General features: G+C 40.6%; 1 protein-coding gene across 1 annotated transcript in view; it reads left to right on the top strand.

Annotated features, from left to right (window-relative positions):
• Window positions 1–15,519, top strand: part of LOC130295081 (Fc receptor-like protein 2) — a 37,453-nt gene extending 21,934 nt beyond the window's left edge. The window contains exons 8-13 of the mRNA XM_056545350.1: window positions 7,980–8,261; window positions 10,227–10,355; window positions 10,853–10,924; window positions 11,831–11,893; window positions 14,013–14,050; window positions 15,264–15,519. Of these exons, the coding sequence (XP_056401325.1) occupies window positions 7,980–8,261; window positions 10,227–10,355; window positions 10,853–10,924; window positions 11,831–11,893; window positions 14,013–14,050; window positions 15,264–15,386 (707 nt within the window). The 3' untranslated portion in view covers window positions 15,387–15,519. The remainder of the gene's footprint in view (window positions 1–7,979; window positions 8,262–10,226; window positions 10,356–10,852; window positions 10,925–11,830; window positions 11,894–14,012; window positions 14,051–15,263) is intronic.
• Window positions 15,520–17,120: the final 1,601 nt, after the last annotated feature.

Here is a 17,120-nt window from a genome sequence, read left to right as displayed (position 1 = left end):
CCCATCAAATTTGTCCGGCAGGGACAAGCGGAGGCTAGGAGCGGCCACTCGCTGCGGAGGAGGTGCAGGAGCTGGCGGAGGAGATGGTTGCTGCTGTAGCAGAGGCAGAAGTTGCTGTAACGTGGCGGTCAACTGCGACAGCTGCTGTCCTTGTTGGGCAATTTGCTGCGATTGCTGAGCGACCACCGTGGTAAGGTCAGCGAGACTAGGCAGCGGCACCTCAGCGGGATCCATGGCCGGATCTACTGTCACGATTCGGCTTACGGGTTGTGGATCCGCTGTGTCAGCGAGGGATTGGCGTGGACCGTGCTAGTGGACCGGTTCTAAGAGGCTACTGGTTTTCACCAGAGCCCGCCGCAAAGCGGGATGGTCTTGCTGCGGCAGTAGCAACCAGGTCGTATCCACTAGCAACGGCTCAACCTCGCTGACTGCTGAGAAGGCGTGGGACAGAAGGACTAGGCAGAGGCAAGGTCAGACGTAGCAGAAGGTCGGGGCAGGCGGCAAGGTTCGTAGTCAAGATGGATAGCAGAAGTTCAGGTAACACAGGCTTTGGACACACTAAACGCTTTCACTGGCACAAGGCAACAAGATCCGGCAAGGGAGTGCAAGGGAGGAGATCAGATATAGCCAGGGAGCAGGTGGAAGCCAATTAAGCTAATTGGGCCAGGCACCAATCATTGGTGCACTGGCCCTTTAAGTCTCAGAGAGCTGGCGCGCGCGCGCCCTAGAGAGCGGAGCCGCGCGCGCCAGCACATGACAGCAGGGGACCGGGACGGGTAAGTGACCTGGGATGCGACTCGCGAGCGGGCGCGTCCCGCTGTGCGAATCGCATCCCCGACGGCCATGACAGTGCAGCGCTCCCGGTCAGCGGGACTGACCGGGGCGCTGCAGGGAGAAAGACGCCGTGAGCGCTCCGGGGAGGAGCGGGGACCCGGAGCGCTAGGCGTAACAGTTAGGGTCCTCAGGAGATGTTGTCTTGGTTATACATAATTATTAGGGTCCTCAGAAGATGTTGTCTTGGTTATATATAATTATTAGGGTCCTCAGAAGATGTTGTCTTGGTTATATATAATTATTATGGTCCTCAGAAAATGTTGTCTTGGTTATATATAATTATTGGGGCCTCAGAAGATGTTGTCTTGGTTATATATAATTATTGGGGCCTCAGAAGATGTTGCCTTGGTTATATATAATTATTATGGTCCTCAGAAGATGTTAGATTGGTTATATATAATTATTAGGGTCCTCAGAAGATGTTGTCTTGGTTATATATAATTATTGGGCCTCAGAAGATGTTTTCTTGGTTATATATAATTATTGGGGTCCTCAGAAGATGTTGTCTTGGTTATATATAATTATTGAGATCCTCAGAAGATGTTGTCTTGGTTATATATAATTATTAGGGTCCTCAGAAGATGTTGTCTTGGTTATACATAATTATTAGGGTCCTCAGGAGATGTTGTCTTGGTTATATATAATTATTAGGGTGCTCAGAAGATGTTGTCTTGGTTATATATAATTATTATGGTCCTCAGAAGATGTTGTCTTGGTTATACATAATTATTAGGATCCTCAGGAGATGTTGTCTTGGTTATATATAATTATTAGGGTCCTCAGAAGATGTTGTGTTGGTTATACATAATTATTAGGGTCCTCAGGAGATGTTGTCTTGGTTATACATAATTATTAGGGTCCTCAGGAGATGTTGTCTTGGTTATATATAATTATTAGGGTCCTCAGAAGATGTTGTCTTGGTTACATATAATTATTAGGGTCCTCAGAAGATGTTGTCTTGGTTATATATAATTACTGGGGCCTCAGAAGATGTTGCCTTGGTTATATATAATTATTATGGTCCTCAGAAGATGTTAGATTGGTTATATATAATTATTAGGGTCCTCAGAAGATGTTGTCTTGGTTATATATAATTATTGGGCCTCAGAAGATGTTTTCTTGGTTATATATAATTATTGGGGTCCTCAGAAGATGTTGTCTTGGTTATATATAATTATTGGGATCCTCAGAAGATGTTGTCTTGGTTATATATAATTATTAGGGTCCTCAGAAGATGTTGTCTTGGTTATACATAATTATTAGGGTCCTCAGGAGATGTTGTCTTGGTTATATATAATTATTAGGGTGCTCAGAAGATGTTGTCTTGGTTATATATAATTATTATGGTTCTCAGAAGATGTTGTCTTGGTTACACATAATTATTAGGGTCCTCAGGAGATGTTGTCTTGGTTATATATAATTATTAGGGTCCTCAGAAGATGTTGTCTTGGTTATACATAATTATTAGGGTCCTCAGGAGATGTTGTCTTGGTTATATATAATTATTGGGGTCCTCAGAAGATGTTGGCTTGGTAATATATAATTATTGGGGTCCTTAGAAGATGCTTTCTTGGTTATATATAATTATTGGGGTCCTCAAAAGATGTTGTCTTGGTTATATAAATATTAGTGTCCTCAGAAGATGTTGTCTTGGTTATATATAATTATTGGGGTCCTCAGAAGATGTTGTCTTGGTTATATATAATTATTGGGGTCCTCAGAAGATGTTGTCTTGGTTATATATAATTATTGGGATCCTCAGAAGATGTTGTCTTGGTTATATATAATTATTAGGGTCCTCAGAAGATGTTGTCTTGGTTATACATAATTATTAGGGTCCTCAGGAGATGTTGTCTTGGTTATATATAATTATTAGGGTGCTCAGAAGATGTTGTCTTGGTTATATATAATTATTATGGTTCTCAGAAGATGTTGTCTTGGTTACACATAATTATTAGGGTCCTCAGGAGATGTTGTCTTGGTTATATATAATTATTAGGGTCCTCAGAAGATGTTGTCTTGGTTATACATAATTATTAGGGTCCTCAGGAGATGTTGTCTTGGTTATATATAATTATTGGGGTCCTCAGAAGATGTTGGCTTGGTAATATATAATTATTGGGGTCCTTAGAAGATGCTTTCTTGGTTATATATAATTATTGGGGTCCTCAAAAGATGTTGTCTTGGTTATATATAATTATTGGGGTCCTCAGAAGATGTTGTCTTGGTTATATATAATTATTGGGGTCCTCAGAAGATGTTGTCTTGGTTATATATAATTATTAGGGTCCTCAGAAGATGTTGTCTTGGTTATATATAATTATTAGGGTCCTCAGAAGATGTTGTCTTGGTTATATATAATTATTATGGTCCTCAGAAGATGTTGTCTTGGTTATATATAATTATTGGGGTCCTCAGAAGATGTTGTCTTGGTTATATATAATTATTGGGGTCCTCAGAAGATGTTGTCTTGGTTATATATAATTATTAGGGTCCTCAGAAGATGTTGTCTTGGTTATATATAATTATTAGGGTCCTCAGAAGATGTTGTCTTGGTTATATATAATTATTATGGTCCTCAGAAGATGTTGTCTTGGTTATATATAATTATTATGGTCCTCAGAAGATGTTGTCTTGGTTATATATAATTATTGGGGCCTCAGAAGATGTTGTCTTGGTTATATATAATTATTAGGGTCCTCAGAAGATGTTGTCTTGGTTATATATAATTATTGGGGCCTCAGAAGATGTTGCCTTGGTTATATATAATTATTATGGTCCTCAGAAGATGTTAGATTGGTTATATATAATTATTGGGGCCTCAGAAGATGTTGTCTTGGTTATATATAATTATTGGGGTCCTCAGAAGATGTTTTCTTGGTTATATATAATTATTGGGGCCTCAGAAGATGTTGTCTTGGTTATATATAATTATTAGGGTCCTCAGAAGATGTTGTCTTGGTTATATATAATTATTAGGGTCCTCAGGAGATGTTGTCTTGGTTATATATAATTATTGGGGTCCTCAGAAGATGTTGGCTTGGTAATATATAATTATTGGGGTCCTCAGAAGATGCTTTCTTGGTTATATATAATTATTGGGGTCCTCAGAAGATATTGTCTTGATTATATAAATATTAGTGTCCTCAGAAGATGTTGTCTTGGTTATATATAATTATTGGGGTCCTCAGAAGATGTTGTCTTGGTTATATATAATTATTGGGGTCCTCAGAAGATGTTAGATTGGTTATATATAATTATTATGGTCCTCAGAAGATGTTGTCTTGGTTATATATAATTATTGGGGCCTCAGAAGATGTTGTCTTGGTTATATATAATTATTGGGGTCCTCAGAAGATGTTGTCTTGTTTATATATAATTATTGGGGTCCTCAGAAGATGTTGTCTTGGTTATATATAAATATTGGGGTCCTCAGAAGATGTTGTCTTGGTTATATATAATTATTGGGGTCCTCAGAAGATGTTGCCTTGGTTATATATAATTATTGGGGTCCTCAGAAGATGTTTTCTTGGTTATATATAATTATTGGGGTCCTCAGAAGATGTTGTCTTGGTTATATATAATTATTGGGGTCCTCAGAAGATGTTGCCTTGGTTATATATAATTATTGGGGTCCTCAGAAGATGTTTTCTTGGTTATATATAAATATTGGGGTCCTCAGATGATGTCGTCTTGGTTATATATAATTATTGGGGTCCTCAGAAGATGTTGTCTTGGTTATATATAAATATTGGGTTCCTCAGAAGATGTTGTCTTGGTTATATATAATTATTGGGGTCCTCAGAAGATGTTGCCTTGGTTATATATAATTATTGGGGTCCTCAGAAGATGTTGTCTTGGTTATATATAATTATTGGGATCCTCAGAAGATGTTGTCTTGGTTATATATAATTATTAGGGTCCTCAGGAGATGTTGTCTTGGTTATATATAATTATTGGGGTCCTCAGAAGATGTTGGCTTGGTAATATATAATTATTGGGGTCCTCAGAAGATGCTTTCTTGGTTATATATAATTATTGGGGTCCTCAGAAGATGCTGTCTTGGTTATATAAATATTAGTGTCCTCAGAAGATGTTGTATTGGTTATATATAATTATTGGGGTCCTCAGAAGATGTTGTCTTGGTTATATATAATTATTGGGGTCCTCAGAAGATGTTGTCTTGGTTATATATAATTATTAGGGTCCTCAGAATATGTTGTCTTGGTTATATATAATTATTGGGGTCCTCAGAAGATGTTGTCTTGGTTATATATAATTATTATGGTCCTCAGAAGATGTTGTCTTGGTTATATATAATTATTGGGGCCTCAGAAGATGTTGTCTTGGTTATATATAATTATTGGGGTCCTCAGAAGATGTTGTCTTGTTTATATATAATTATTGGGGTCCTCAGAAGATGTTGTCTTGGTTATATATAAATATTGGGGTCCTCAGAAGATGTTGTCTTGGTTATATATAATTATTGGGGTCCTCAGAAGATGTTGCCTTGGTTATATATAATTATTGGGGTCCTCAGAAGATGTTTTCTTGGTTATATATAATTATTGGGGTCCTCAGAAGATGTTGTCTTGGTTATATATAATTATTGGGGTCCTCAGAAGATGTTGCCTTGGTTATATATAATTATTGGGGTCCTCAGAAGATGTTTTCTTGGTTATATATAAATATTGGGGTCCTCAGATGATGTCGTCTTGGTTATATATAATTATTGGGGTCCTCAGAAGATGTTGTCTTGGTTATATATAAATATTGGGTTCCTCAGAAGATGTTGTCTTGGTTATATATAATTATTGGGGTCCTCAGAAGATGTTGCCTTGGTTATATATAATTATTGGGGTCCTCAGAAGATGTTGTCTTGGTTATATATAATTATTGGGATCCTCAGAAGATGTTGTCTTGGTTATATATAATTATTAGGGTCCTCAGGAGATGTTGTCTTGGTTATATATAATTATTGGGGTCCTCAGAAGATGTTGGCTTGGTAATCTATAATTATTGGGGTCCTCAGAAGATGCTTTCTTGGTTATATATAATTATTGGGGTCCTCAGAAGATGCTGTCTTGGTTATATAAATATTAGTGTCCTCAGAAGATGTTGTATTGGTTATATATAATTATTGGGGTCCTCAGAAGATGTTGTCTTGGTTATATATAATTATTGGGGTCCTCAGAAGATGTTGTCTTGTTTATATATAATTATTAGGGTCCTCAGAATATGTTGTCTTGGTTATATATAATTATTGGGGTCCTCAGAAGATGTTGTCTTGGTTATATATAATTATTATGGTCCTCAGAAGATGTTGTCTTGGTTATATATAATTATTGGGGCCTCAGAAGATGTTGTCTTGGTTATATATAATTATTGGGGTCCTCAGAAGATGTTGTCTTGGTTATATATAATTATTGGGGTCCTCAGAAGATGTTGTCTTGGTTATATATAAATATTGGGGTCCTCAGAAGATGTTGTCTTGGTTATATATAATTATTGTGGTCCTCAGAAGATGTTGCCTTGGTTATATATAATTATTGGGGTCCTCAGAAGATGTTTTCTTGGTTATATATAATTATTGGGGTCCTCAGAAGATGTTGTCTTGGTTATATATAATTATTGGGGTCCTCAGAAGATGTTGTCTTGGTTATATATAATTATTGGGGTCCTCAGAAGATGTTGTCTTGGTTATATATAATTATTGGGGTCCTCAGAAGATGTTGCCTTGGTTATATATAATTATTGGGGTCCTCAGAAGATGTTTTCTTGGTTATATATAATTATTGGGGTCCTCAGATGATGTCGTCTTGGTTATATATAATTATTGGGGTCCTCAGAAGATGTTGTCTTGGTTATATATAAATATTGGGTTCCTCAGAAGATGTTGTCTTGGTTATATATAATTATTGGGGTCCTCAGAAGATGTTGCCTTGGTTATATATAATTATTGAGGTCCTCAGAAGAGGTTGTCTTGGTTATATATAATTATTGGGGTCCTCAGAAGATGTTGTCTTGGTTATATATAAATATTGGGGTCCTCAGAAGATGTTGTCTTGGTTATATATAATTATTGGGGTCCTCAGAAGATGTTGGCTTGAAATAGCTGCAAAAGCTTTGATATCCATCAGTTAAGATCAGTGTTTATAGTTTATAGGAATAATTAGCCTGAAAGGACGAGAAAAGTCAACTTCTTTCCAAGCAGAAAACAGTGGCCCATCTAAACATTGCTGAACATCGCATAAGTGATCCAGAAAACCACTACGAGGTTGAGTTTCTCTAGATATCCATGGTATAAAATCCTCATCTGAACTTTAACCCATGGTGGCGGCAGTAAGCATAGAGCTGGGATTTGGCTTTCTTTGGTTGAACTTTGGTTGAATCTTCAATGAAGATGTCATCTCCGACCTGGCAAATCAGTCTACCAAAAAAGTTTGAACCAGGAGAAATGTAATTTTTTGGAATGGTCAAATCCTGAGTCTATTAAAACCAGAACATTGTAGAGGCATCTTCATGTACCATACATGACTTTAGGCATACCAGTCATTCTGGTCCGTGTAATCTTCCCTGTATGTGCACATGAGGAGTAGCACCATTTCTGGCCCTTATATCACTTTTATATGGAAGTTTTCCCCTGTGCAGGCTGATCTGGTCAGAATACAACATTCATTGGTTGAGATTTCTGAATATGTCCACAAGACCATATGTAATTCATACAACCCAGGCTGACATATGAAAATAATCCTTAATATGGCTTTAGTTTTTCGATGAACCGTAATTTATGTAATTGCAATAAGCAAAACACAAAACAGGGATCATAATATATGAAATATTCTACCAGACACCAGTCAGTGCATACACTTCAGTAATACAGGTGTTTTACCAGTGAGATGCCCATTCTGATTGGTCGGTTCTTTCAGCCATTGACACATTTCACAGATCTGGACTGTCTGTACATTATATGTTGAGTCTGGTTTCAAGTTAAAATGGTCCAGAAAAGACCAGAAAAGACCATTGTATTCTGAAAATATTGTTGAGGGATCACTGTATATATATGAAGCTATACATTATTATCTAATAAACAATTATATTATTTAAAGTAAATGAGGTAACAAGAACATTTCCCTCCTCAACAGTTGCGGTGGATAAACCCATCCTGATGCTCTCATCAAACAATGTGACCGTGGGAGACGACACTGTTCTTCGATGTGAGTCTTCTAAAGGCTCCTACCCTATACACTACCTTTTCTATCACAAGCAGACATTGTTAGGGAATATTACTGTTCACCAAAAGGGGACAGCACAGCTACAACTTAGCATTACGTCACTGACCATGGGTGGACTCTACTCCTGTGCTTCATACAATGATTTCCAAACCCAACCTCAACGCAGTGAGGAAGCCAATTTGCTAGTGATAGGTAAGTAGTTGTGTCATGTGTATGCATTCTGAATTCATAGAACTGGGGACAAAGCTAACTGAAATATTAAGAAATTGTAGATGGAATTCATGCCATGAGCCACATATACATCATGTCTTCTATTTATATTAAAAGGGATATTGTACTGCGCTGCCCCAGCATTTTAAACATTTTGTTCCAAACGCTTGTAGCGGGTGGCAGGGGTCGTGACATCACAGACACGCCCCCTTGTGATATCACACCTCGCCCCCTCAATGCAAGTCTATGGGAGGGGGCGTGGTGGCCGCCACGCCCCCTCCCATAGACTTGCATTGAGGGGGCATTGTGTCACATGACAAGGGGCGTGGTTGTGATGTCACGACCCACACTGCCCACAACCAGAGTTCTAAACCAATGCAGGGTGCTGCACAGAGATCGTGGAGGTCCCAGCTGCGGGACCCCCACGATCAGACATCTTATCCCCAATCCTTTGAATAGGGGATGAGATGTCAAGGGGCGGAGTAGTCCTTTAAAGCCTGGTGGTCACCATTGACTTATTACAGGGTCAGAAGGGTTTGTGGTGGTTTTTCTCATGTTGACAGCACTTCATTCTGTGGTTTTCTTGTCAACACATGCGATGGGGCAGTCGATAGAACGTCTAATAGTAGTGTAGTTATAGAGTTATCTGTAGGATTAAGAACCAATGGACTATATATTGTCTAGAATAAGATCTACAATGACAAAATCCATATAGGTCTTTTGCGTTTCTTAACCCCCTTTACTATGTGCCCAATAAAAGAACAAAGTCAAGAAGGCCAGAACTGCAGCTCCGTATAAACAACACCGAAATAAGTGAAGACCAATTGATATTGATAGGATCATGTGCAATGCACTAGTGCCAGTCCCATACAATCCAAGCCTACCCCCATATTTTCAGCATTACACGTCTATCACATTTAACTTCCATCGTCTCTCCTCTAACAGAACCGGTATTGGGCATTCACATCATCACCAATAGGGAAGGGGAGGATTTTATAATGGGAGAACCCCTGACGTTGACCTGCTCCGTCCAGCGTGGCACTAGCGTCTCTGTCTTCTGGCTGCACAATGAGACTGTGGTGGAGACAAGTTCTGAGCTCTATGAACTGAAGGACAATGGGAAAATCCTGTATATACCTTATCTTCAATATCTAGAAAAAGAGAGAGAAGGAGCGCTCCATAGTGTAATATTGCCAATAATGACAAACGCCAGATGTAAATGAGCGCTTACCATAAAATGTTGTGCAACAGCCAGCACAACATGGAGAAGGGTATATGTCAATCGCCCACTGCTGCCATTCCACAAGAAACCAGACATACCACAATCCACCTCCAAAAATGGAACTTCAGGCGGTGAGGGACCAGATAGTAATGAAGGCAAATAATTTTATTCCCAGCATGCAACGCGTTTCGCGCATCTGCGCTTCATCAGGCATCTACTACTATCTGGTCCCTCAGCGCCTGAAGTTCCATTTTTGGAGGTGGATTGTGGTATTTCTTATCTTCAATATGACTATAAAGGAATCTACCGGTGTAATGCCGGGAATGGACTCTCACACAACAGGACCTTCTCTGTGCTCAGTGAAGTCCGAAACGTCTTGGTGGAGGCCAGGCCTTCTGGTAGGACACCTGTAGATTTATACATTTTATGAACTTCTTGAATCTTCTTCTTGAATCTGATTTCATGTTTGCGTTCTTTATATCTACTGCACTGTCCTTTATCCGTGTGATAACTTCATTTCAAACATTATGTTTTATTTTGCCTTCCGCGTCTTCTCCGTTGTATTTTCTGTTTATTCTCCTTCCTCTTTTTCTCTTTTACTTCATTATTTTCTTTATCTCTACTTTGTCATCTCCATAAGACTTACAGCTCCTCTTACTTTAATAGTTATTATCACTATTGGCCTCATTCCTATACTTTATGGCTTTTGTTCATTTGTTGCACAGATCGTAGTTTCCCGTGGTTGATGCTTTGGATTCTGCCCTTAGTCTTCATCCTACTTGTTGGGCTGTTCTTACAATACAGAAAAAAAATTCTTTCTTCTGGATATTGTCACAAGGAATCACCATCTACAGGTTATTACTACTAATATCTAAGATATAATCTAAGTGATAGAACATCTACATAGAACGCTACAAATGCATTTAAAGTGTTCAAATTACTGCTTCATATGAGACACAACCTTATTGTATATACTGCTTGTCCAGGGATCAGAAAAGGTCTTACCGATTCTGTTCCCCAGTGCACCACTTTCGCCTTTGGCACATCTTGGAAGTAAACCTTCCTAGACTTAAGGGGGTGATGCCAGTCACAGCTTTCAGGTGCGCTATAAACCATGCCGCCACGACTAAGTGCCATGACTAAGAACCATGATGGTTTGAAACGCGTCGGTGTTTCTGCTATGCTTTTAACACCACTTTTTGGGTTTCAATTTTTTTCATTTTTAATGATGTGAAATACATTTTGGACTTTTATCTTATTTTTGGGAGCTGAAATTTCATCTCTTTTTTGTTATCATTTCCTGTGTATTACAGTTTGACCTGACTTTATGTCCAAATTGTCTACTCTTCAGGGTCCGTACAGAATATAGAAAATGTAGACAGACAAAATACCACAACTGCCCAAGAGGAAGTGTATGGAAATGGTAAGAAAAATAACCTGAATATAAACATTTCTCTCCAGTTCCCTTCATTGTATCTTCCTCTTGCTCTCCTGTTTTCTATTATTCTTACCTTCATTGTTTTCACTTTCACTGACGTTCTCTTCTGATTCATTCTCATCTTTCATCTATTTTCCTTCCACTGGATTTCTTTAGCTTTCTCTTTGATGCTTTTCTTATTCCATTTCTTATTTTTATTTTCTTCGGTTCTTTTATTTTCTATTCACTTTACTTTCTCTTCTTTTCCTTTCCTTTTCTCTCTCTCTCTATATTTTCTAGTTTCTTCATTTTCTCTTTCAGTCACTTTCCCTTTCCACTGGATTCCTTTCACTTTATCTATCATTACTTTTACTTTCATTTCCTTCACATCCTTCTTTATTCATCTCCTTGGCCCTCCATTTCCTTTCACTTTCTTTTCCATTTCTTTCACTTTCTTTTCCATTTCTTTCACTTTCTCTTTCATTCCTTTCACTTTCTCTTCCTTTCCTCTACTCATATTTTTCAAAACTTTTTGCTCTGAATTTTTTCATATTATTTTTTTATCAGTAAGGCCTGGTTCATACAAAGGAATTTACAAGCGTAATGCTGCGTAGAAATCCCTCTGGGAAATTCCAGTGCAGCTGAATCCCAATGCTGTAGATATGATTCTATTGCACAGTTCACACTTTGAAAATTCCTCCACCAAAAGAACAATGTTACCCAATGTTTTTGTCAGAATCCGCGCACAATACATTGCCATCTATAGAAACGGAAACGCTTGCGCAGTCCTATCGCCGACTGATTCAGTCAGCAAAGGGTGCCCTCGTATTCTCTGGCTGGAATGTTCTACAGTCAGAGAATCCACAGTGTGAACCCTGCCTAAAATGTTTCTCAAATCCTCTTTCTCGTCAGTAACACCGGAGGAGAATCTTGAAGATGAAGGTTGTACCTATGTTACTCTCAGGATGGAACAAGGTCAGTGTTATATTCTACAGACTATATTGAGGGTGGGGGATGACCTTAATAAATCTTTCCTAAGGAGGGGTCTATACATCTTATACGGTCTATACATTTATTTAGCTGACTATAGTTTTATTTTATTGACCAGTTTTATTTTATTAGAAGAAGAAAACCTAAAGAGAATTATCTCGTCCCAAAGGAGAAACTAGGGGTGGACTCACCTATGAGAGTTACTGTTTATATATATATATATATATATATATATATATATAGTGGACCACCAGTGTATGGCAGGACCACGGATGTAGCGGTGTGAGTGGTGGGATCAGATGGGATTAACCCCGGGGGCTGGATGGTATTAACCCCTAGTGTTCGTGACGCCAGTGTGGTTTTAGGGTTCTGGAACACCCCACGCCCGGATTCTCCGCTATCCCAGTTGCTAGTAGGGAAATGAGAGTCCACAACCAGTTATGGTCAAACGGAGACTTTACTGAGTATGAGACAGATGGGATTATCTTCACAACTAAGGCCAGAATTCCCAGAGAGGTGGCCAGAACCCAGAAGGACCTCGCAGCTTGCTGGACCAATATACTTGACTTGAGATTGGACTTGAATATACTTGACTATTTGTAGTGACAGCAGACATAGACTTGAGACTTACTGGAATGACTGTAGCTTTTGGGGTCTTCCAGATGCTGATCACTTGCACTGAGATCTCTGGTGGTTGCTGTCTCAGTAGCAGATGGAATCTGAGAGAAATTGTAATGGCCGCCCCTTTATATAGTGGGGGGCTGGACTAAAGCCCATTGGTCAAGCTGCGGGTCATAGGTTAAGCTGGTGCTCTCTGGGAGAACATTTGACAACAAATCATGTGACTGCATAACATAACATGTGACAGACTCCCAGGTCCTTGAGACCTCCCACAGCAACTCTGCTCTATATATACATTAGGAGACTGTCTAGGCATTAAAGGGGTACTCTGGTGAAAACCTTTTTTTCTTTTAAATCAACTGGTGGCAGAAAGTTAAACATATTTGTAAATAACTTCTATTATAAAATCTTAATCCTTCCAGTACTTATTAGCTGCTGAATGCTACACAGGAAATTCCTTTCTTTTTGGAACACTGATGACATCACAAGCACAGTGCTCTCTGCTGACATCTCTGTCCATTTTAGCAACCATGCATAGAAGATGTCTGCTAAGGGCAGCATGGTGGCTCAGTGGTTAGCACTGCTGCCTTGCAGTGCTGGGGACTTAGGTTCAAATCCCTCTAAGGACAACAATAAATAAAGCGTTATTATTATTATAATAACGTCAGCAGAGAGAACTGTGCTCGTGATGTCATCAGAGAGCATTCCAAAAAGAAAAGAATTTCCTCTGTAGTATTCAGCAGCTAATAAGTACAGGAAGGATTAAGATTTTTTAATAGAAGTAATTTACAAATATTTTTAACTTTCTGCCACCAGTTGATTTAAAAGAAAAAAGGTTTTCACTGGAGTACCCCTTTAAAGTGATATACACAACATTATGGAACAACAGGGGGAGACCCTGCAGGGGAGCCCCCAGGTCACTGAGGGACTCAACCTGACAGGGCCTAAAGGTAGCTCAGGGCCACGTCCTGTACTGGGACTATATATATATATATATATATATATATATATATATATATGAGGGATGGACACTGATGTAAACCAGTGGTCTTCAAACTGTGGCCCTCCAGATGTTGCAAAACTACAATTCCCAGTATGCCCGGACAGCCGTTGGCTGTCCGGGCATGCTGGGATTTGTAGTTTTGCAACAGCTTGAGGGCCACAGTTTGAAGACCGCTACTATATATGATAGGATTGGTAGACTTGTTAATGATATGCGAATGATAAAAAATTGGGCATCTAACTCATCAAGATCCGCTGCTGGCAGCTTTACTGTGCAATTGGTGACCATCAATGTCCAGGCCATGGTACCAAATTTAGGCCATGCAGGCAGCTAATAGTAGCACAAGAACCAAGTGGCCTGGTATTGTCATTAAAAAATGGCCGTTCCACCGGTTCCACCACCTAATCAATGTAAGGCCGTCATTGTTCTGGGAGGCTCTAACAATCATCGACATTTATTGTTCTTCGTGTTTTCTTTTAGATCCTTCACCCTGTTCGTCCGCTGCCACAAAAGAGGATGTGAGTATATAGAGGAATGATACGGCCACATAGTGCTGAGCTGTTCTGGAATAATGGACTATACCGATGTTTGGGGGGGATGGGCTGAGGGATGTGATTGACTTGGTCTATAACAAAAGAGGAAACCTTTTCAATAAGGGGTCTAAATTTTAAGGGGCCTGAGATAGGTGATGTAGGCCGGAACACCATCAGAAATTTAAAGGGGTAGTCCAGTGGTGAAAAACTTATCCCCTATCCTAAGGATAGGGGATAAGTTTGAGATCGCGGGGGGTTCGACCGCTGGGGCCCCCTGCGATCTCTCTGTACGGGGCCCCCGGCTCTCCGGCCAGATAGCGGGTGTCGACCTCCGCAGGAAGCGGCGGCCGACGCGCCCCCCTTCGGAGATCGCCGAAGGCAGCGCTTCGGCTCTGCCATAAAGTTGTATTGAGGGGGTGTATCAGCCGCAGCTTTGTGCGGAGGTCGACACGTCCCCTTCCCGCGGGCTGTCGGGGCTCCATACAGAAGATCGCAGGGGGCCCCAGCGGTCGGACCCCCGCGAGCTCAAACTTATCCCCTATCCTTAGGATAGGGGATAAGATGTTCACCACTGGATTCACCACTGGACTACTCCTTTAAGGGCCCCATACTGCCAAACCACAGACTGTGCAGTAGAAGGGGCAGAGCCAGCGGGACAAGGACCCTTTTTATGTTAATTCGGCCTGGGCCCCTAATTGCAGTACTGCCCTCATGGAGGCCCAGGATGTTGGAGACTAGGGTACGGAGCATATATCAAGATGCCCCGTTACCCCCATAAAAGTCATGTCATCTCCATTCCTGACCATCTTGCTCCTCCTTGCTCTGTGCCATCGTGTATATTCACCTTTAGACGATGGGGAGACCCATTTACTGCCCCGGTGGAGACATAGCGGGACATCTATGGTACTGTCTCATAGTCAGGTTCTCTTTGTTGCCCATAGCAACTAATCACAGTTCAGCTTTCATTTCACCAGAGCATTACGAGAAATGAAAGCTGAGCTCTGATAGGTTCTCTTTGTTGCCCATAATAACCATAAATCTCCCCCATAAGTTCTTACAAGATTCGTCAATATGCGACAATATAGACTAGAAAAGTACAGACATGGAGGTCGCCCTCTGGGGGTTGTGCCCCTCTATCATTTTTCATGTCCAGAATCTTTTACAGAATTGTGTTGAGAATTTCTCTCTTTTTTACCAGGCCTTGGTTGTATACGCCACGGTTAAGAAGTCCGATGCAGTCACCTCAGAGACCAACAGAGATCAAATGGACCCCGACACATCCGACTCTACCGTCATATTCCATAATCCCATATATAATTAATAATTATTATCAAAATCTGATCACTGACCTTATGGAGTTGTGAAGAAATATTTAAATCCAATAGGTCGTCTGATCCTGCGCTCGTATGGCCGACTGTGCCTGTGTCATTGTATATGTCTATACGGATGTAACAGAGCCGTCCATGTATATATGGAAATAATCTCTATATAAAGATGTGTTATTCTCTAAATACATAACTTGTACTATACAGATCCTGAGTAATATCCTGTAGATCCTTTATTTTCAGGGGTACTCCGCCCCTAGACATCTTATCCCCTATCCAAAGAATAGGGGATAAAATAGATGGATCCATGATGTGTGTGCCCACCTCTATACATTGATGGATCCATGACATGTGTGCCCACCTCTATACAAAGATGGATCCATGATGTGTGTGCCCACCTCTATACATAGATGAATCCATGATGTGCGTGCCCACCTCTATACATAGATGGATCCATGACGTGTGTGCCCACCTCTACACATAGATGGATCCATGACATGTGTGCCCACCTCTATACATAGATGGATCCATGATGTGTGTGCCCACCTCTATACTTAGATGGATCCATGATGTGTGTGCCCACCTCTATACATAGATGGATCCATGACATGTGTGCCCACCTCTATACTTAGATGGATCCATGATGTGAGTGCCCACCTCTATACATAGATGGATCCATGATGTGTGTGCCCACCTCCATACATAGATGGATCCATGATGTGTGTGCCCACCTCTATACATAGATGGATTCATGATGTGTGTGCCCACCTCTATACATAGATGGATCTGTGATGTGAGTGCCCACCTCTATACATAGATGGATCCATGACTTGTGTGCCCACCTCTATACATAGATGGATCCATGATGTGTGTGCCCACCTCTATACATAGATGGATCCATGACGTGTGTGCCCACCTCTCCACATAGATGGATCCATGACATGTGTGCCCACCTCTATACATAGATGGATCCATGACGTGTGTGCCCACCTCTCCACATAGATGGATCCATGACAAGTGTGCCCACCTTTATACATAGATAGATCCATGATGTATGTACCCACCTCTCCACATAGATGGATCCATGACGTGTGTGCCCACCTCTATACATAGATGGATCCATGACGTGTGTGCCCACCTCTACACATAGATGGATCCATGATGTGTGTGCCCACCTCTACACATAGATGGATCCATGATGTGTGTGCCCACCTCTACACATAGATGGATCCATGACGTGTGTGCCCACCTCTACACATAGATGGATCCATGACATGTGTGCCCACCTCTACACATAGATGGATTCATGACGTGTGTGCCCACTTCTACACATAGATGGATCCATGACATGTGTGCCCACCTCTATACATAAATGGATCCATGATGTGTGTGCCCATCTCTATACATAAATGGATCCATGACATGTGTGCCCACCTCTATACATAGATGGATCCATGATGTGTGGGCCCACCTCTATACATAGATGGATCCATGATGTGTGTGCCCACCTCTATACATAGATGGATCCATGATGTGTTGCCCACCTCTACACATAGATGGATCCATGACATGTGTGCCCACCTCTACACATAGATGGATCCATGATGTGTGTGCCCACCTCTACACATAGATGGATCCATGATGTGTGGGCCCACCTCTATACATAAATGGATTCATGATGTGTGTGCCCACCTCTATACATAGATGGATGCATGACATGTGTGCCCACC

The sequence above is a fragment of the Hyla sarda genome, chromosome 11 (genome assembly GCF_029499605.1).
Source record: "Hyla sarda isolate aHylSar1 chromosome 11, aHylSar1.hap1, whole genome shotgun sequence".
NCBI lineage: Eukaryota > Metazoa > Chordata > Amphibia > Anura > Hylidae > Hyla > Hyla sarda.
The sequence above is the reverse complement of the archived record's forward strand: the minus strand, read 5'-3'. Positions and strand labels throughout refer to the sequence as shown.